This window comes from Pipra filicauda, unplaced genomic scaffold (assembly GCF_003945595.2).
Source record: "Pipra filicauda isolate LSUMZ 115617 unplaced genomic scaffold, ASM394559v2 scaffold7_size6619720_pilon, whole genome shotgun sequence".
NCBI classification, from domain to species: Eukaryota; Metazoa; Chordata; class Aves; order Passeriformes; family Pipridae; genus Pipra; species Pipra filicauda.
The window spans coordinates 754851-777502 of record NW_024104976.1 but is presented as its reverse complement, the minus strand read 5'-3'; the positions used below and the strand labels follow the sequence as shown (position 1 = coordinate 777502).

The window sequence follows — 22652 nt, the reverse complement described above, 5'->3', positions numbered from 1 at the left end:
AACAACTTTATGTTACAATAAAATCAGATAAAAATCACAAAGTTATTATATAAGTTCATAAAGAAAAAAATCAAGTTTTCCTTTTAGAGATATAAAACCCAGCATTTACTGCTACTAGGAGTCTAAATGTTAACATTGACTGTCTATGGTCAATTTGAAAAAAGAAAAAAAAGAGGAAAGTACTTTTTTACAGCAGACAAAATGATGAGGTAAGAGATGCTTTTATGATGATCCAACTGTAGTAAACACTTCAGTTTTCATTAAACCATATACTAAATATAATAAACCCAAATAAAAAGATACATTTAGAGCACTGCAGTGTTTTCCCACAGTTGTATACCAACAAATTGTCAGTCATTCACTAAACTTTACTTGAAACAGTAAAAACAGGGTGTATGTTTATCTTTAGTACTAAAATCTCATAATAATCTAAATATTTTGGTATAGCAGACCACACTAAAACACTCTCAGAACTTTCAACTACAAGGGATATAGCATGTTAAAAATGATGTGCTTTGTTTGCCATTCATGATGAGCTTTATAGAATATTATGTTCATGATCACTATTAGGCAATTAAATGAAAACATCTAAATGCTGCAAAATACTCTTTTATTGAGCATAGCTCCCTCATCACATATCAAAGTTAATCAGCACACTGCAAACTTAGAAACTTATTTCACAAATCTTACATATCAGTTCTTTTAGCTTTAGTATATGGCTAAAATAATTATTGCTGACCAGTGTTAAAAAAAACCAAACAAATCCAACCCAAACAAAAATACACCAGCAAACAGATTTTTCTCAAGTGCCTGTCATGTGTGTACCATTAATATTAGTTACTAAATGAACTAAATTTCAAAATGTGCATATAAAATTTTTGGAGGTATAGGCACCTTCATCTGAAGACTGTATGTTCATGCTACCTGTTAAAAAAAAAAAAAAGAAAAAAGAAAAAAAAGAAGAGCTAAGACAATACACAGTAGAAAATCAAACAGGTTGGACATCCAAAATCCTCCAGGGACACAAGCAAAGCCCTCCTGGCCAGGATCAGCTCTGTCCACAGCCTGCAGGAGAGCCCTCATTTGGGAAGCACCTTTGTCATATTTATAATTCACCTCCTCACTTTATTTCACTTCAGGTACCTTATTATTTACCACAGAGAATGGTATTTAAGACGTGCAAACTTCATGTAACTGTCAAGTTTACATTCTAATAGCAAGCCTAAAATACTGTCAAGCTCCCAGGGCACAGGACTCCAGGCACAACATCCCTGGCCAAGCTGTGTAAGCCAGATGGGGCTCTCCCACTGGTGGTGTGTCTGGATTAAACATCCTGTGGCTACATATTGCTTTGCCTGACACACAGGTGCTTGTTGAACACGATCTATGGAAAGAAAAATTACCTTAGGGTAGCTCTATGTCTTACCATTGCTAAACTGTGTCCACAACCAGACCCTGCCAGCCCAGCCATGAAGTCCTTGCTGCCTTTCAGCCCCCGTCAAAAGCTGAACCTGCCCTTATGCAAGGTCCCTGGTACTGCTGAGGCCCTGTAGGACAGCAACAGCTTTTTCTATTTTTGACTGCAACTGTGTGATCATAACCAGTGCTGCAACGCTCTCACACTGCTCAGCTCTGTGTGTGAGGACATTCGCCTTCCATCCCTCACATCACCACCTGTGTGATATGCTGAGGACTTTTTGATAATTACAGGCTTGACAAGTCCAGAAGTGCCTGAACAAAGGTGGGTGAGCTGATGGATCAGTGTGGCCATCCAGACCTTTGGCCCATCCACAGCTTGTGGGCAGAGCACCTTTCACCAAAGCCTCTGCTGAAACAATCATCGAAATTAGCTGCTGCTGCTGACCTTTCCTTACACCCCTTCTCTTCGGGTTCAGCATTTGGTCACACACTAAGCTAAGTGAGGTGTTTCACCCTTATAGCAGTTTTATTTTTGTTAATCCATAGGCTCAGGAAGACAACACTATATTCTTTACAAGCCACTGATGCTTCGAAGGGTTTTGCAGAGATAACGCTTTGGAAGAGCCTAAGGAAGAGCATGGTCTTGTAGCTGAGAAACTCCCACCACTGCAAGGTGGTGGCAGTAACAGAGAATTTTCCTTCTGTTACTTATGAAGCCACCAAAGGCGGTAAAAAATTAATAAGGGAGAAAATAAACACTTGGGAAAAAAACTGAACAGCATAGAGAAGAGTGCAGAAGCCTAAGGACAATTTAGGCTTCCTGTGCCCAACAAGCCACCCAGCAAACACAGGCAGGTGAGCACCTGCCTCAGCACCACAAATGCTTTGGCTGGTACCCTTGGAAAGCAATGGCAGTGACAACAGGCAGAACAGCAGAAACCCTTCCCACTCACCTTAATTTACTGGGCAGCTTTAAAAAAAATGTTCTCTCTAAATTGTTCAGATAAAATAAAATCAGGTGTTTGTCCAGAAAAAAGACATTGTTTAAAGAACATTTGTTTTCTGGGCACAGATGCACCCAGCATAAAACTGTTTTTAAAACGTGAATCTTTTGAATACTAGGATACAGAAAGGGAGAGGTGGCATGGAATTCCTTACAGGAAAGACAGTTTTCTTCCAGTGAGCTCACTTAGCAAAGGAGACACCAATTAGATGTAGATAGAACACTGTAAAGTACTACTTTTGCTGAAAATACACTTTTAGGCCAAACAAAACTACTTGTGAAGTTGAGTCAAAATTGGCAAATAAAGATTCAGCCAAATAGTAAAAAAAAAAAGGTTAACCTACTTTATTTTGAGGTGTGAAACAATGTTTCAGTTTTTCATTTTGAAATAATTTATTTCTAATATGAGACTAAGGTAATTTTCCAAAATGTGATGTAACATATCCAATGGAATATTAGATATGAAACAACTGAAAACAATTAATTATTTTTATTTCACTGAATATTTTTTGGTTTTGTGCTAATATGAAGTAGCCCTGTTTATTTCTCATTTTGGCCACCAAAAAACATTCAAACCCCACCATTATTCAGCAGCTCTAACACCAGCCAAAAGAAGCGACACAGCCCAGAGAACAGTAAGACACTCTCTGCCCTGGTGTCACAAGAGGTCAGCACAGATTTTTCTTCCTAAAGCCCCAGCGTGGCAGGATCTGTGGTGGTGCAGCCAACAGAACTCAGCACAAGAAGTGCCAAGCACAAGACCTTTTTTAAAAAAAGACTGTGTAAGTGAGGTAGGAGAGATCCTGCCATCAACCACTTAGAGGGAGAAACCTGTGTCCAGAAAGGGAACTCAGGGTGGCCCAAGGTGAGACTCAGCCTCGTATAAAGACACCTCCACTCAGGCTGGATGGAATTGGAGCACTGACCAACACATTGCTGATGGCATTTGGGAATCAGGATTTGCCCAGCACTGTATAACAAAACCAAAGTCTGCAGACCCTCTCTGGGACAGCGGTGAGCATTTCTTTGCCCCAGCAGCATTTGGGGCCATCCCTCAGCAGGTTCTGCCAACTGAACTCAGGGCGCCCACAGGAACAGGTTGAGTTCCAACTGTGCACAAAAGGTGGATCAAATGCATCCATAGGATGGTGCCTGCATTTTGGTGGGGAAGGCTGGCTGCCCTGGTGCTCCCACCTGGAGGGAAGAGGCATTTCAATGCATGGACGAGTCTCTGAGGAGCAGTGTGAGGCTCATGATTTGGCACATGGGTTATTGCTGGGCCATCACAGAGCGTCGAGGAATAAGCAGTGTGTGACACCGATGGTCCCTGCCCAGCAGCAGCATGGGATGCCAGTCCTGGGGCAGGAATGGGGCCAGGCCAGAGAGGGCAGCTGCAGCTGGTGCCCAAACATTCCTGAGAGCATGCACTGCCTCTTCCTAGTACACTTTTGGCTTCTGAAGAGGAAAAATACAGTGAAAGAGAGAGAAAGGTTAAAAGAGATGGAGCTTGGGGAAGTTTTTAAGTGATTATACATAGAAGCTCTCAACTTGCTGCTGCTGGGAAGGAAAAAGTAAGAAGGCAATTATAGTAAGACCTTGGATTCCTAAAGGATAGAGTTTCCTACAGCATAGAGCTGTGTACAGGCATCCCTAACAACTCAACATCAGAGCAATAGAAGATAACGAGCAAATACATACATTTGGGACAAGACTAGAAGAGACAGGGCAGGGATTTCTCTAAGAACACCCTCATCACTCCTCTGGTGGGCACAAAGCACCCAGAAATAACTGCCTGTGTCAGAGCTATGCACTGGCTTAATGTGCCAGCATTAAACTCCATCTGTTAAATCAATGCAATTCCATGGAAACACTTCTCTTGCAATTTAAGAGTGGCTTAATACATTCCTAATGAACTGGATCTGAGATAGACCTGACTAAAGTGGGAAAAAAGATCTGGATTAACCCCAGTAAAATAATTTGTTCACAGAGTCTTTTGCATCCTTTTACCTGGAATCTAACATGCTAAAAACATAGGTTATATTAAAACAAAGAGGGGAGCCCTAAGATTACTCAACAGGAAAAAGAAGATAGAGTGGAGTCCTTCATACAAAAGCAATGAACCACTGCGAGGAGTAGGGCTCTGACTGCCAGTACTTCTTGCAGCTCTTAGTTGTGTTATGCTGTGATTCCCAGCTGATGCAGGGACCAAAACCAGCACTGGAGGAGAGGAGAAGCAGGATGAGCTGCCTGATAAATGCTGGTGTATATCCGACTTTCTATCAGATAAGGAGACTAAAAACAGAGACTACTTGTGCAGAACCACACAGAGTTTCTGATGTCATTTTCATTTTGAGAAGTCTGATCTAACCCCCACATTATGCAACTGTTGAATCTTCCACACTGGCAAAGTCTAATTTTCACACGCCTACATGTTATGTACCTGATCTTTATTTTTATTTTTAAATATCAAAAGCCTACAGCAATTTTGTTTTAAAGAGACTTAAATGGTCATAATGGTTATGAAAGGTCCCAGCTTCACATCCATTGTTTAAAAGGAGTAAAATCAAAAATACTCAGAGTCCAGTCTGAAAAACAGGCAACAAAGATAATGTAACAGATGAAAAGAAAATTCAAGGGACAATTGCAGACAGACCCTATCCCCACCATGGGGATTATATATTCAGGTGCAAAAAAGTATTCAATGCATGTTTCATCTATAACCTATCTTTCTTTCAAAGGTCACTTTAATAATTGAGATGTGCCAAAAAAAGAAAAAAGCCCCTAAATTCAAAAAAAAGCATGGCCATTTTACATCAGTCACTGCTGGAAAGCACTAACATGGTGCTTAACCAAGAAGCAAGTAATAATGTCACATAAACAAAAGTACTTTCCTGAATTAATTCAGATCCCATGTAAACACTCACAAACCAGGCTGTGAAAAAAGAAGAGAAAGAAGCTGAAGGAAGTCCTAAGGAAAGAACAAAACTTGGGCTGGACTCTCCTCTCTGGCCCATTTTACATTCCTATCTGTAATTAAGTGAACTTCCTTCTCACTGGAGGCCAGGTATGACCTTGCATTTCTCAAAGCACCCTTAGAGCTGCTGAATAACCAGTTCAAGAATACAACAGCACTTCTGCATCTCAGGTTGGGGTGGGGGTTTTTTTGTACATTATAACTTGGTGACTAATTCTCACCCTACTGCCAAAGAATGCAGAAATCATAGGAAAGGATTTTCATTTCATGTGGTCATGGCCCTGACAGACTTGTGGGCAGAAACTTGCTTCTGAGTAGCACCTTCAAGTTACCTTATAATGCTTTTATGCATTGTCTCCTTCTTCACTGCTGCAGAAGTTAATCAACAGTGATCAAGTTGCACAGAGGGGCATGAGTCATGTACAAACCAGCAACATATTACTTTTAAAAATAAATATCTGGTCCCCAGACTCAGGTGGGCATTTTTCAGAGATGCACATAATGAAGGGACTGTATGGGTTCAAAACTGAAGGTTAAAGAGAGGTGATGCTGCTAAGCAAGAGAAGCTGTCCTCACCAACTGGGTAAGACTCATGACTTCAAGAGCTGAAACTCATTTCTACATCATTGACTTTGTGCTGTATGGGTCCAGGCAAGCAAATGTAACCTCTGTCAGAGGTTATCTGAAATCCACTGCACTTTGGGTTTTTTTGGGGGTTTGGTTTTTTTTTTGGTGAATTAGGCCTGATTGACGTGGTCCCTACAGATCCTGGTATCTGTGTGAAGTGATTCACTTGACTGCAGCTCACCACAGGCACATTTTACAAACTGCAGGAGCTCCAGATAATCTCTCTACTCCTCCAAGGAATAAAAGTCTTTGTTGCTAAGAGTGCTGATAGTTTGGACAGGAAAAAGACTTGTTTTCTGTTTCTATGGTTGCAACAGCCCTTAAGAAAGATATAAATTTCCCTGCAACAACTAACTGCATATTCATTTTAAGGTAGATCTAGTTCCAGATTCCTGAGACAGAACCCTCTACCTGTTCCCAATCCCACAAAGCCAGAGCAGCAATATAGAAAGTTTCTAATCTCAACAGAATTCAGTGAGCAGCACGATTGGTTTGGTAAATAAACAAACAAAACAAGAAACCCACCAAAAAAACCCCCACAGCAAATGTTCAGCCTCTATGTACAAAACCAATGCAAACAAGTGGAACATTCTAGTTTATATTTCGTAAAACACGTTTGGGATCAACAAAACATCAAACATCCAGACCCTAGATTACAAAAAAGATCTATTGCCATCTAATTGTCAACCCCAAGTTTAGACAGTCCTTGTCGGAAATCATGTAATTCATCTATCTTCCCGTCTAGTACATCTAAAAAATTCTTTAATTCAGTTTTAAGGTTGGTCTGCCTGTGTTTACTCTCTTCGACTTCTGTCCTTAGTGTTCTGACTTTCTCTTCAAGATCTTTGTTCTTTTTCTCAGCAGCCTTAAAGACAAAAAGACAATAAGAGGAATCATGGAGATGAAGGATGAACAGCATTTTGTACTTTAAAGCAACAAATGGCAGCTGGGCTGTGCAAGTTTGCTTCAACTTCTGCAAACTGATTAACACATTCTCCTTTCATGTATTAATTCATTGCATTTAAACAATCCCTGACTTGAGGAAGTGATGCCCAAAGTCCAGCTGCTGGCTGGGGCAGGGCTCCCACACCCCGTGAGCTTGGCTCCAAGCGAGCACCTCCCAGCAGAGGAGCCATGTGCACAGCCAAACGCTGCTGGAAAGGGATGACACAGCACATAAATGCATCCTCAGGTGAACTTTTATTCCTGATGGTGTGCAGCTATGCTCATCTGTTTCTTTCCCAAAAGCCTTCCCTGGTGCCACTGCAGCAATTAGCCCCAGGTCTTGGATTGCTGCTCAACACACAAGGCTGTGGTGCAGCGCCACGAGCTCAGAGCAGCAGAAAATACAGGATACAGGACAGCCTGGAATCTGCAGGAGATAGATGAAACATGATCCCAGGCAAACCAATTTCTGCAAACAGCAAGGCAAAGAAACGGAGCTATTTAATTACTCCTATGCTGGGAAGGGCATGGTGTATTTTGCATGTAATTGGCATTTTTTGCTTTTACAAACTGGAGCTCTTTTGCCTTTAAACACTGAAGTCTGAACAGAGAAATGCATATAGCTGTGAGAAAGAAAGTAAATGTACCAACTTTTTTAAAATTAATTTCACTGCTAAACTGTACCTGTAATTGTTCAGATACAGATTCACATTCTGACATCAGCTCTGGTATAATTTCACCCTGCTTTCGGAGCTCTTCCAGTTCCTTTGAAAACATAAAAGAAAAAAATAATATTAGTGCAAGCTTCAATTTAAAACATAATGGAAATTTGAGATGATTAAATGGTTTTGCATATTTTATTGTATTCTGCACAGTATTTGGATGGAAAATAACCAAAATAACTTGTCTGCATTCCAAAATTGCTAATTTTCTATTCGAATACATTTTTTCACTGAATTTTATACTTTGCATTTCTAAAACAGACAATGCAATCCAATCTCTAGCATGAATGCCATTAATTATATTAATGAAATCTTAACCTAAACCACATACCTATGCAAAAGATATATTAAATAACAGAGAAATCTGAAGGACTGTAATGCTATAAGCAATTTATAGATGGTAGCAAAGAGCAAATCACACGCACATTTTCAATCATATATGACAGCAAATAGAAAGGCCAATGGCAATACCAACTGCATATATAGAGGCATCATACAGAGCACAGCTGTAATGTGCTCTCCTCCATGGTACAGCTCTGAGAATCACTCCCCTCCCCAAAAATCTGTATTTGGTTCTGGCATCACTAGCTAAATACAGCAGATTAGCTGAAAGGAGTTAACGAAAAGAGCAACATGCCTTGATAGGAGTCCATGTCTCTGTTGGAAATTAAGACAACTTGACTACATGAATACCACAAATGAACACCTCCAATGTGGGTAGTAGGGAAAGACTCAAAGAAAGGCTATACATTTTGCAGAAATATTGTTTGAGGAATCTGAAAAATACATTTGCAACTCCAAGAGAAACTCTGACCTGAAAAAGTGCAAGATCCTTCTCCAGAAACTGCCCATGTAGGTGATGGTCTCAAGAGTAAGCAGGGGTATATCCCTGGACTACCTGGACTTGTGTAAAGCACTTGACAGTGTCCCACACAACATCCTTGTCTCTACATCAGAGAGACATGGATTTGATTCCTTATCACTTGCTGGACAAGGAATCAGCTGTATGGCCACATTCAAAGAGTTGCAGTCAACAGCCTGATGTCCAGGTGGAGTCCAGTGACAATTGGTGTTCCACAGGGTTCAGTATTGGAGACAGCACATTTTTTACTCCAGATTTTTTGTGAACTGCACTGAAGAATTTAACTAATGTAAGAGTAACTATATTCAGACAATGTCCCAGCTACTGACATAGAGGAAAGAAAGGGTAACTTACCCTTTGTTTTGAGATATGAACTCCTGTGCATATATATCCGTATCTACATAATGGTTTAGAGCTCACATCTCAAAATATAAATATATTAATATGACATATACACTTACTATATATATAACTACTATACTGTATACTTACCATATATAGTATAACACAGTGTATGTACATTTATATACACACTATATATGGTATGTGGCATATGGCATATGACATAGATATACACATAAATAAATATTTCACTAGATATGTCTGTTCTGATTTCCATGTCTTTACGTTTCTCTCTCCTCATTTCCTACATGAAGAGGGTATCAACAGCTTCTCTTACGCAGCAATGCCCATGAGCAGACTTCATGTGGGTTTGAATTCCAGACCATGAAAGGTTATTACTTATGGGTAGTTTAGAGCTAATCGAGAACCTGCTAATGTAAGCATGAATTTTTAAAACAAGTTAGCATATTGTCAGCGTAAATGCAAGACAGGCATGTAATATTTACAAGTCAGTCTATTTTCTAGCTCACTTGGCACTGTAAAAACGTGAATCTTGAGGAAAACACTAGCAGAGAATAAGGGTTATGATACATGCTATTGCCACAGAAAGGTAGGGAAGAAAGAATGACATTTTCCTTTGAAATATAGGGCTGAAAAACATTACATTTATAACAGTGCATCAAAATCCATCTCCCTAAACTATTTCCTTGTGCCACCATAAAATCCCTTAAGAGCAGTGCTTTTAAGAGAACCAGCAGAGATGCTTTAATGGCACATGGTAAACTTGACTGAGCTGCTGACAGCTTTTTCTCTTCAGCCAGCACAGAGTACTTGGCCACTGTAACAATGGAAAAAAAAAGAGGATCCCATTTTTTTCCCCACTATCCAGGGGTTTCAAGCCATCATCATAATCCCCCTTAGAAAAATTAATACCCTGTATGTCAAAATTACAAACTGGGGTATTCCAGATGAATCTGAATTTCTCACTCTTGGCATTTGTCCTGAGATCAGAGGGAGACCATAGAACAGCAAAGCTGAAGACTATGAGCCATCCAGAAAAAGAAACAGGACTTGTTACACAAATGCCAAGTTATTTGGTAAATGATGTCTTTTTAATGATGGTCCTAATGTCTACAGGAATTTTGGGCATGGGGACTGACAAATTAATCAGTTCTCAGCATACATCTGTCTGGCACTGGGCAACAAATTTCACCACTCTGGTTCTTCTATTGGGAGTAGTGTTGTATACATGAAAGTATCATGTTTGTTAACCCCTGACAAATTAAACTGTGCCATCACAGCACATAACACATCGTGAAACTGAGACAGAGGAACTCTATCAAACTGTTGCTAAGGAGCTGTACATGGAAAACCTAGAAGCAGGCAACCCAGAAACACCAGGCTGCTTCTGGTTGTAGGTGAGCCACTCCATAAATCTACACCCCAAGAGAGAAGCAGACAGACCCACTCAAACATGAAAATGCCATTTCAGTGTTCAGGACACTCACCAGCTCTTTGTCCTGAAGTTCTGTTTCCAGTTCTTGGAGACGTCTACTCAGTTGCGCATTTCTTTCCTTCTCTTTATTTATTTCATTGCACTGTTCCTCCAGTTCTTCAATCTTTAAGAAATATCAGACATCAGGTGAAATTTTTCAATTTTCTGAAAGTCTGGGGCATGATGAAATAGGCATTGGATCTGTTTCCTAAATCACAGCATTTGATTCACCAAATGATCACTTCTTTCCTTAAAAAGAGCAAATTTACACATCCACTAGGAAGCCCTGGGTCTGTATTTATTCTCTGTCACAGTCTCTCATGTGAGTGCTCAGGAATGCACAAAACACTGAGCTCCTAAAATAAGTGGAGCTGGGGATAAAATCTGCACTTCACTTCTATGAAATCAACACAAGACTACAAGGGATGGGTTTTCTTAACACAACAAGGAGAAGAAATATCTCCATCACTCCCAGCTTTGCCCCCTTGGGGGTTGCTTATTATTCTAGCTGGTGTACAAGGGACAGAACATCAAAACTGCAGGGGAAGAACCAGTTCAGAGCAACGTGAGCCACTTTGTTCTCTCGCCCAGGGAGGTGCTTTGCTCTCTCCATGCCTCCTCCTGCCAGCTCTGGACTCAGCTCCCAGGAGATGCACTTCCCACAGGCCAATGGGCCAGCTCAATTAAGTATGTACTTTAATTCTCAGCTTCGTGTTGCTTTGGGATTCTAACTTCACTCATTTGAAGGTAGAGCAATATGCAAAAAATTCTGACCTATTTAATAAAGTAGAAGGAAGTTCCCAGGGCGCTGCAGTGGTGCAGTGTGAGTGTTGAGCAAGGAACCTACTTGGGGAAAAGCTCAGAAAAACTCCCTCTATAGAAAAAGATGGCACATTATACAGACAGAACTGCTGCAGTCTGGCTAGTCACTGGCATGATGACTTTGCAGCTGTAGCAAGGCAGTGTTTTAATAATGTCTTCATATCTAGTATAGCTATTGGGATGTATCATGTTTCATCAGTTAATTTTAATGAGAACAACTTTTGTCTGCAACAGTATAGGAAAGCAAATAACTACACTACTAATTATGCCATTTTCTTATAATATACTGTTCCAGTCTCTCACTTCCCCCTTGTCCACAAGAGACTGGATATAGGAACTCAAATCAAGTAACAACTAATATTAATTTGTTAATATAACATCAGTTAATATGGCTCTGGTTTGATCTCTGCATTACCACTGTGCACACACAGAACACGTGAGAATAGACAGCTGAGTATCTGCCTCAGGAAAAAGATTGCTCCACATGGATTTTCAGTGCCAGCAGACAACCCAAACCACCTCCAACACTGAAATACTACTTGCAGCTACTGACACACAGAAAGGCACGAAATTTCTTCCTTCTTTGAAAGCAAACACTAAACGAAAAATATCCTCATCAGACTGATACAATCTGATGTCTAATTCAAATGTCCCAGTGATCCATCTAAGCAAGAAGGAAAAGGATGCAGCTTTTCCAAGACATTTAGGATGAATAAAGTGAAATTATCCCTTCAGGCAGTGCTCATGGAATCCAGGCTCTCCTGTGCCCAGGTTGGTGCCAGTCCCATGTGGAGCTGTTGCAGAAAATGCAGTATTATCTGAGGGACGGTACCAATGACTACTCTAAACTGAGACTTCACAAATTTAAATCTCTGAGTTGTTCTCTGTTGTAACCATTGCTAACCCTCCATCTTAACACTACTGAGAAATGTGCTCAGTAATGAAGGGCAAAAGGCTTTTGACAGTGCCTCTTGGCAGGTTTCTGGATGTGCCAGGTGTTAGTGCTGGAGGACCCGGCTCAGAGCCCACAGTGCTGAGGAAATAACTCAAATCCTCATTCCTCTGCATGTTGTAGGGATTGGCTTCTAATACTGAATGGTTCCCAGCTTGGTTTCCTCTGAGTAACCAGGTGATAACCATGCCTTCTGCTCATTCATATCTATCAGTATTTCAGTGAGCTTAGAAAGGAATATGCAATAGTAACCCCACTTTTAAAACCTTTCTGGTTTATGATCCCATCCAGCAATGCCTGCTGATGCTAAGACTCTCGAGGCAGCGAGTTTCACGTGATGGAGCAGCATTAGTCTTCCTGATGATCCCCAGTCCTTTGAACCTCCCTGCCTGCTGCACACAGAGGGAAGCAGCTGCCTTAACTCCCCATCCAACTCCCTTTCAAAGATAAAATCCACCTCCTAACACACACAACGAGAAAGCTGCAAAAATCCAAGAGAAGGAGCAATGGCAGGAGCAGCTAACTGGAGGGGATGGTTCTCCTGTGGGTATGCTCTGCTACCTTGCTCCTCAGCTGGTCGTTCTCCTCCTTGCAGGCTGAGAACTGCTTCTTCCAGTGCTCGATGCTGGCTGCAGACTCCTGCAGTGCTGTGGACAGCCGGGCGTTGCTCTCCCGCAGCGTCTGCAGCTCCGTCTCCCACTTCTTCACATTGGATGAACTGAGAAAAACAGGATGCCATGAGGTGGTTTCACCTTCTAATCCTGTGAATCGTTATTCTTTACCTTGCATGCAAACTCATCTACCGTGGTGTGTTGGCCGTTAATTTGTTGCAATAAGATGAAGAACACTCAGATATATGTAATTCCTTTTAGAGTCTGCATGCCTAAAGGAGAACATAAGGCTTAATTTGACAGTCTCTGCCAAAACAAAGGGATCTACCAACTCCAGCAGCAGTGACCTGTGTGTCTGGAAGAAAAGCCCCGCTGTCAGAGGAGGCTGTAGGGTCCAGCTGGGATCCCCACCATTTGCACACAGGGGTCTCAGCCCAGTGCAGTGCATGGGCCCTGTCACCTCCCGAGCTGTGTGGCTGTGCCTCACCTTGCCTCTGCTGCAGCACAGGCTGGGGACCTGGCACCCCTGCAATAAAGCCACTCTGCACATCTGCAGATGGTACAATAATTCAGACTGGAGGATTTTAGGGCATTGACATGATCTATATTTGAATTTTTTTTTAATGCTGAGTCTTAACTATAAAAGTGTTACATAATGCTGCAGAATTAAACTACTCATTCCCCAAAGCTTTGAGCTGCAGCACAGAGCACAAGATTAGAGGGTGAATGGGAGGAAGGCTTTGACACTCCCTGTGTGCTAGTTGCTGCTTGCCTGTAGAGGTGTCTTCAGCAGGAGGAACAAGCAAACATTATGGTTTGAAATAGTTTACGCTATTAAAATGTCAATAAAGAGAGATGATGTACTTCAAATATAATATATGCAACCTTGAAATTGCTCACAGGGTAACGCTGCTTATGATGCTGCTTTATTTTTTAAATACCTTTTTAAGAGTAGCTTGATCCTATTAGATTTCCTTTCCATTCACAGATACATTCATATGCAAGAGGCAGACAAGGCAAGATCCCAGTAGAGAATTATTCTATTTTAATGTCATAACTTTGCATATTGCAACGCCTGTATTTTCACTACAGCTGCAAATTACTCTTCTCAGCATTTTCAAATTATTTATCAAAGCAAATAGCAAAAAATGTGACTTCAAGGGGCTCTGTCCAGTTCAGAAACATCCCCCTAAGACTTCCAGGCAGTTTGATAAAAATATATTTCTTGCTTCAACTTTTTATGGTTGAGTTCATTCCCTTTTATAATTTTAAATATCCATATCTATTTTCATCAAAGTAAGTGTAGCAAACTCAAAGAGGAAGAAAGATTGCCTTCACATGTTATCAGCAGCAATTGCTCCCCTATGGCTTTAATGTTATTTCTGTAGTTCTAAAACTTCATGAACAAAGGGGGTTATAATAGTTGGCATCAGCAGAATAAAAGAGAGCTTATTTCTTCACAGACTGGATCAGGAATACATGAAATGGTAAATATCTCTCAACTGGATACCAGGAGGAACTTGCTAAAATCTGCTCATTCATCCATTCTGCTGCACCACTTTAAATTAATGCAATTACATTTGAATAATTTCTGTTAATATCACTAGCCATCAGATAATTACAGCACACTATTCCAATGCAATTTAGGTTTAAAGGAACTTCACCTTTGGGCTAGAGCAATTTTTAATTTATCATTCTCAGACTTGAGATGTGCCTCAGCAGGGCCACCATGTGATGCCTTCTCGTCGTCTGTGCCGTTCACACTAGAAGCTCGAGTGGAGGATGGTGTTTCACGTCCAGACTCCTGCAGCACAACACACAAACGAACACTGGGTGTCTCCTGCATCTCCTGCAAGACCACAACACCAATTTCTTTGCAATCTTGATCCCACACCACTTGGCTGAGACCTCGGCTCTCCTGGCAGAACAGTGGTAACACACACATACCCTTTTCATCTTGGCTGCAAAGCTGGTCTGTTTAAAAAGAATGAAAAAATTAGAATGATACACAAACGGAAGTTTAAAGTGTTCAAAAAATTTTAAAGTGTTTTTTTTCCCTGATAAGGCTTGTGTTTTTCAAAGGTTGTTTGGGTTTTTTTTAAGATAATGAAACAATACAGTGCACCTGGAAGCATGTAAAGCCCAAACTGACAAACAAACAAACAAACAAATACTGCTCTTTCAAACAGATACTATTCACACAGTGCTTGGGATTGATCGTCAACAGAGAACAAAGTGAACTACAAAGACCATGACCAAAGTCTCTATAAAATAAGTATACAAAATCAGCTGCTCAGATCAATATTTGTGGACCCCAAAAAGGAGGGTAGTTTCAAGACTAAAAGCATTCAGCAGTTTTTTTCTGATCATGAATCTGAATTCCTCTCTGATCAAAATCTGTCTGACTTTTCTCCAAACACTGGCCCAGGCCAAGAACGCCTGCTGAGCAGGGTTCACTCTTACCTAATGAAATGCACATGAAAATACAGTCAACCACATAGAGAGACTGGGACAACACTCAATTCCTTCAGTTTGTAAGAAACCCAGACCTCCCTGGACACAGAGGCACTTGGTGATAAAAGGTGTGCTGCCTAGAAAAGTGTATTGTACAGATATACAACACAAGCTTCTTCCAGCCACTCACTAAAGCACTGCCTCTGTTCCCACAGCTTCCCATCAGCCACACCTACACAGGGAAACACTATGGCCACAAAGTCAGGCTCTCCACTAGCAAATCAAACACCTACAAAAGTGGATTAGACAGATGACAAAAAGAAGGATCTCGATGAATCTCATTTACTGTCTGCTGAAGCACTACACTGACTTGCTCTCCAATGACTCAAACTCTCAAACTATGTGTAACATTACAAATCAAAGGATGTATAGCTTCCCCTGTTATTAAAAAAGTTATAACATTTCAAGAACTGCTGAAAAAAATTAGATGCAAATGAAAGCAAAGGGCATAGAAGGATGAAAAGTATTCCTCTGACAATGCTAGTGTCCAGCATCTGACAATTACCTTCAGCAATCTCCATTTTATACACTTTAAGCTGGCTGCCAGAAGCTGGCACAGTTCATTAGGAAATTTAACTTTAAACTATTTATCCTGTATGTGTATAGGCATTAAAGCTAAATTACAAACCTGGGAATGATTGCTTGAGGTCTCAATTTTTTCTTGAGATCTGTCTCTTGCTAGTTTGGCAGCCTCTTTTACTTCTTGGAACTTCTCTGCAAACTGGAAAAAGCATGAAAGATATTAACTTGATTTATCTATTAAATCATTGAGATTACTATCTCTATATGGTTCACAGATGTGAACAACTAATTTTATTAATTTAAATTTTTTGCCATGAAAAAACATCTTAATTCTTTGGCAGGGAGGTTCTTTCAAAAGGAATAGGGATGTTTCTAAAAGAGGGATATCTCTGTACCTCTGGCTGACCACATTAAAACCCATAGAGGAAAAGGAGCTTTTAGTGTCTCCTGGCTTATTTCCTGCCCCTCTTCTGTTTCACTTGGTGTTGATGGTCTATTAAAGATGAAAGTACAAAAGACATATGTTTGGATAAAAATATTATCAATGTCTTCTATTCCTAAGAGCAAGTCAATTAAATTAAAGAATGCAAATAAGCTCATCTGCAGAATGCAAGCAAGGGATTATCAAGACACAGGAAAAATGAGAAGAAGGTAGATCTGAATGCATGATGGAGTCCTATGAAAACACAGCTTTTCTGGTCTAATTTTCTTATTACTGGCAAAAATAAATGCAGAAGACTTCAGAGAAAGGCTTGAATGCTTCCTGTAAGAGGGTTATATCAAACTGGAGAAGGTGAGGGGAAGGAAAGATAAAGATGGAAAAGTACAAATGCCAACCTCTGCAAGTTGTTGTAGGACATCTGCTCCAAAGCCAACCTGGCACTTTTGAAATACAATTATCATCACAGCCAGTCAGGGCTGCAGGGCTTCAAACACCCTAAACAGTGTTTAAAGTTTTAAAAGGAGGATTACAAAGATGAAAAAAAAAGGTGTAATACATAATTTATTTTTTAAATTAAGATGTATCCAGTATAAGGATGGGTAACTTCGTCTTTCAGCTAAAGCAGCTTGGTCTCGCTTGCCTGTGTTTTGAGAAACTTGAAATGCCAGAAAGGTAGGACATATTAAAAGTAAAAATATAAATAGATGTATTTTATTGCACAGTTTGTGAATTAAAAGATTGCCATTATATCCTTGGATAACTCAGAATACTTATGAAAAAACTATAAATAAAAGCATGAAAAAACACATCAAATTTTATAGTTGAGGAATAGGAAGAATCATTACCCACTTACTAATCTTATCTTCTAACTTTTAGAATTATGGCAGGTATTTAGCATGCTCTCTGTCAGTAAAATATTGAGACTGTAAAGACTGACAAAACAAATCTTCTCCATTTGGTCTAAAAGAAATATGGATTCATATGTGGAGGCACCAATGTTTTGTATAATACAAAAAATGGTAATTTCCAAAACACACACACACACACACATCAGTGTTAAATCCCATGGACAAGCACACTGTAAAAGCCGAGTGAAATTTTGGGTGTACTCTACGATCTGTGAGGATGCCTATGAATGAAGATGGAGCTCTGGAATCCAGCTGTTTTCTTTACAGCAGCTGACATTGCATATGCAAAGCTCTTGTGTGCTCTTGGATGGCAGCAGTTGCCATCTGATGGCATGTGCAGTCGCTGCACACACAAACGACTTGATTACCTCTGTAGCACTTTACAGATCGTTAAGAACAAGCACATTTGTGCCTTAAGTGATTTAACTCCAGCTTTACACAAAATGTATCTCCTGCTGTGACAAAACAGCTATAACCAGCTGATTATTTCTAAAATATTATATCAATAGTAAGTTCTATATTTGGGTTTCTTCAAAATAGTATTAGGCTGGTTTGAGTCTGTCTTTTATAATAAATCTCTCTCTCTCTTTTACAATAAATCTTTTCATCTTATGTATGAAAAACTTATGAGGGTTCTTCACGGGCGATATGAAATGTGAAAAGATAAAAAGAATTGGGAGTGATCTATCAAATTTTATTTTTGCAGCTATCTTCATAAAGCACACAGGAGACTTCTGTGAAAAATTATGTGAGTTGAGAAGAAAAGGGCATTTTTTTCTACACTTCCATAATAAAAAATTGTTAATCTTCAATACTAAACCAATAATGATCTCATTGAATAATAGAGTTCAGTCATGTCTGAAACACCAACAGAAGTATTTAACACATTTGCTTTTAGAAACAAGTACAAATAACCGATTTTTTTTCACTATCTCGGTAACAGATCTTTGGTTTTAAGCGTCAAAATATTACCCTTCCTTCTTATGGTTGTTACAGACATAAAGATGGTTGTAACAGAAACAGAGGTGAAAGACTGACTGTGGGTTTTGGTTACCCCTCACACTTGGAAACAGTCAGTCCATAAAGAGTTTTGCTGCAGTTTCTTAGCTAATTAATACCTGCTCGATTTTACAACAGTCTATTTTTGAAAGCTACAGAGGATCACTTTGGCTTGTTATGAAATTAAAGCCTTTCACTTGATCACTCTCCTGAGCGCAGCAAGGCAGTGCTGACAGCCCACACTTGTGCAGCACTACCAACTCTAATTTTTACAGGAGCACAGCAGGCATTTCTGGAACCTCCCAGATCCCGAGGCTGTTGAAGAGTGTCAGCACAGCCACAGGGCCTAATCACTGTCAGAAACCAGAGAGCTGCTTTTTCTCTAGTAACTGATTTCTTCTGTCCCAAACATAAATAATTGACAAATAATTGGTACTGCAAAATCACATTCCACCTCCAAGACCTAAGTAGACTTTGAGCTGTCAAACCACTGCAACAAAAGGGAGTACTTTTAAAATGTGAAATTCTTAGTTAAAAGGTTAAAGAACAGTCTGTTCAGTAAATGAAAGCTTGGTAAGCATGGTTGCAAAGGGCGATGAAAGTATAAATATATGAAATCAACTTAAAAATTCATTATGCTCCTTCTCCTTCCATCTTTACTTTCCTCCACGCTTGCTGTTGGTCAGACAAAAGTCCCCAAAATTAGCAAAAAACAAAAGACTGGAGTAGGAGAAACGGCAACTGAACACCCCTCCAATAGTCTATCATGGATTATAGGGCACTTCTTCCCATGCCCCAGGAAGCTGTGAGATTAAGCTGCAATATGGAAAAGATGTGCTGTTACCAACACTTGTGAAGCCTTTTAGTCAAGTGGCTGCAGCCCATGAGCAGTGCTTGATTAGGAAGCTTGGCCAGCGAAAATTAATGTGCATTGCACAGATTATTTAAAGGATGTTCAAATCTGTAGCCAGCTTGTCACAAGGTGAAATATATATATATATTTAAATAGACCTTCTTAGCATTTTATACATTAAAAAGCATGATCTTGTATGCATAAATTTTAGGGTCCTGGTCTGGCATTATATTTTATGTCTCCTACTGACAAATTGTGCCAGTGCTGGATGAAACAGCTGCTCCCACCCAAAGCAGGCTCATAAATATTTCATCTCCCTCTCAGTTTTTGGAAGGCTGGGTGAGGTGACGTTCCCACTGGGGAGAACTGCTGTGCCATGACCCACAATGCACACGTGCTTCTCCCGTGGTTTTCTCTAGATAAGCCCTCAGTAGGGGCAGATTGACAGATAACAAGACTATTTACCCCAGAAGTGGCCAGTAATGTGCTCTATGCCAGCCAGTGCGTTCTGATGCTGGAGCAGGGGCTGCACTGTGTGCTGGAGGCAGGGGCAGGCTCTGCCCTGAACTTGCTTCCCTGCAACACAGTGACCCCCCCACACATAATGTGCACCTGTGCATATAAATAAAGTCCAGTGCTTCCCAGGTGCTGGATGCAGTTGTTTTATGATGTGCAAAGTCTGGGTTTGCTGGGTTTCTCACCCGTGTAAATCTTCGTCCCTATGACCTTGACTAACTGCAGCTCCTCAGATAGCATGTCTCCCTCAAAGCACCCTGAACGACTTCCTTAACTGCTTCAGGTGCAAAAAAAAGCACTACCTTTAGAGCACCAGCCCTGCCTTTTCACACCCAGACACCCCATTAATTTCTTTTGATTTCTGTTTCGGTTTGGCTGTAGCAATGTTTGAATAATGTCTTGAGACCCTTCTGAGGCACAAGGTAGGAAGGGGGAAAAGGAGGGTCTGCAAGTCCTGCAAGAGGGAAAAAAGACCCTGAAAAGGACATCAACTTTAAGCCCCGGGATTCTCCCAATCAATGTGAATGGTAATTAGGTTACTGGGTCACGGAATGCAGTTTTCATTAATGGCTCATGTTTAATTTGAACTGCTTTTCCCTATAGGTATAGATTAATACTTTAAGTATCTCAAGAGAAGCAAGGCATTAGAATGAGGCATTATCTTTTATTAGGCCAAGCAATATACTTAAAAATGCAGGCATTTTAGGCGTGCTAATCTCTTCTCCTGTCTCATTATTATTCATTGTTTTCAGCAGACATTTTTCAGCTTTATTTATTTATATTTATTTTAAGCCAGGGCTATTGATCTCGGTTTAGTGGAGTTTTAGTGTGTCCTTCCAATTCCTGACTAAGCACTTCAATTATTTCCCGTAAAACAGGCAAGCTTTAATTTATATCTTTTATAAGAGTATAACGATATTAACATAAAATGAAACTTGATTTTACTATTCCCAATACAGTTATACATCTGTAATCTTGCCACCAGCTCTGATCTTTCTTACTAATGGTTCAATAATTAAACAGGAAGCATGGACGATAAGGAGTACCTTTATGCCATTGGTTTGCATGGTAGTAATAAATCAGGTTTTCTTACTTTTTCCACTTAGGTAACTGTCAGAGTTTTGGGTTTTCTGTTGTTTTGGGTTTTGTTTCAAGGGTTTTTTTGTTTTGTTTTGGCTTGGTTTTTTTTTTTTTTTTTTAGAGATCATCTCAAGCTATTTTCAGAAGTTCTCCCCTTAAGCTCCCTCTCAATATTCTGACCAGAAGTCTTTCTGCTGATTTGGAAAGCTTTTCATGCAGGTAGAAAGCTATATTGTAGGCAGTGGGTTCTTCAGCAGATTATGCAGTGCAAACAGATGTGCAAAATGATCTGGAGAGAAACACAGCTGGTGCTGAGGTCCTTGTGCCCATACAACATGTTTTTCAAACTGGTTCTACTCTGGACACACGGACACTGAAGAGCTGCTTTCTGATACCAGCAATACATTTCTTCTAAGTATGTGTTTGAACAGTTTTGGAGAATATGGCAAAACCTCTCTGATTAGGGTGCAAGGACCTCCAAATATACCTTGTGCCCTATTATATTATAAACCTCTCTTCTCCTGATCCAGACTCAGCATCACCAGCCCCACAGTGCACGGTGCAGGTTTAGCCCCAGCCTGCACTCAGGTACTGTGGTCATGTGTCATGTTGCAGACGTGTAATTTCAGTAATCCAGGATTAAAAATTACTATCCAGTGGTGCTAATCCTTTCATTCAGTGTCCAAAGGTTGCATTGGATCATGCTTATCTGTTACTCAAAGCAAACTATTCCCCTAGGTCCCAGTGTAATCCTCCCATATTCCCACACTACTTATTAACTACTATGAACACTTCTTTGTCCCAGGAGTGGGGAATATGCACAAGTGAAATGAGCAGTCCTCTACACCTGGGTAAGCTTTGTAAAATGTAACCAGCACCTCATTTTAAACAACCTTTCCATGTGATTGATGGGGTGGCCTTAGCATTCCTGAAGAGCAGGTTATTGTCATGACACCTTTGTGGACATCCCAAATACAAAAATAATTTAACATGAAAAGTAAAATATGCTTTCCTTTAAGAAATACTTGCAAAAAAACACATTTCTCTAGAAATTGGAAAAACTCAGTAAGACAGACTAACTAAAAAAATTCCTATAACAATTCACTTCATGGAAAAGTCATTCTATTACAATGTTCTGCCTTTGCTGATTTGGACACAAAAGAAACGTCTTGTTCTCATGATCCTTTTCTTAGGAGAGGACAGCAAGGTGAGAGACTGTGTGCCATGCCCAAGGACACCATGTTGAGTTACCTTACAAAGCCCAGTGCCAAGTAGCCATGCTTCAGGTGTCAACTATGTGTTAGATAAGTAGGGCTTTTAACTAGATGAACAAACAATCATCTCAGCTGCCTCATAAGCACTTGTCAAGACCACTAATCCAGTGACAGAGGATGTATTTTAAACTGCTGGCTATTCATAGCAAGAGGCAGCTCTAGACTTTACAAGCCTGCCGTTGTGGCCAGTCCCTGGTCCAGGGAAGTGTTTCATTAATACCAAACTCATGGCCAGGGGTTTTGTATTAATGCAGAGGCAGCTTTGTCAGCAAGCCTGTCATGAGCCCTCCCTGGCTACTCATCCCCTGCCACTGCCACCACCCACTGCCACCCACAGACAGCAGGTAAATATAGCAGATGAGCGACTTGCAGAAACACCCGGGTCAGCAGATGGGTTTAGGCAACTCTTCACTAATAAGAAACGAGACAGGCTTGGCAGAAGTTCAGTGAGCCCTGGTACCTTTGTCAGCTGCTGCTCTGAGGGAAAGCCCAGCCCAAACACAGTGTTGGCTCTGCTGTCTGCCCACTGCCCGAACTTCTGCGACGTTTTAGTGAAGGTCATGTTGGGTGTGATTGTGCTGTTTATGATCACCTGTTCAAAAACAGAGCAAAAAAGAATTAAAAAGTAGAAGTCACATCAGAATATATATCCTAGCAACAATATCATCCAAAGCAATTAGCAGTCTAAATTGGGAAATTGCTGTGTTCAGAAGATTTTTTTCCCGAAACAAAACAGTTTTTATCTTGTCTTAGTTCATGCAGAAATTCTG

General features: G+C 40.3%; 1 protein-coding gene across 4 annotated transcripts in view; it reads right to left on the bottom strand.

The window, feature by feature from the left end:
• Positions 1 to 6605: 6605 nt before the first annotated feature.
• The window catches only part of HOMER2 (homer scaffold protein 2), a 56461-nt gene continuing 40414 nt past the window's right edge, over positions 6606 to 22652 (bottom strand). For 2 of the 4 annotated variants that reach the window (XM_027715816.2, XM_039390064.1), the window contains exons 3-10: positions 22343 to 22474; positions 15917 to 16009; positions 14722 to 14748; positions 14439 to 14623; positions 12725 to 12881; positions 10403 to 10513; positions 7653 to 7733; positions 6606 to 6888 (exon numbers count right to left, since the gene is read on the bottom strand). In XM_027715816.2, the coding sequence (XP_027571617.2) occupies positions 6700 to 6888; positions 7653 to 7733; positions 10403 to 10513; positions 12725 to 12881; positions 14439 to 14623; positions 14722 to 14748; positions 15917 to 16009; positions 22343 to 22474 (975 nt within the window). In that variant the 3' untranslated portion in view covers positions 6606 to 6699. The remainder of the gene's footprint in view (positions 6889 to 7652; positions 7734 to 10402; positions 10514 to 12724; positions 12882 to 14438; positions 14624 to 14721; positions 14749 to 15916; positions 16010 to 22342; positions 22475 to 22652) is intronic. The other 2 variants (XM_027715817.2, XM_027715818.2) reach the window with 2 other exon arrangements.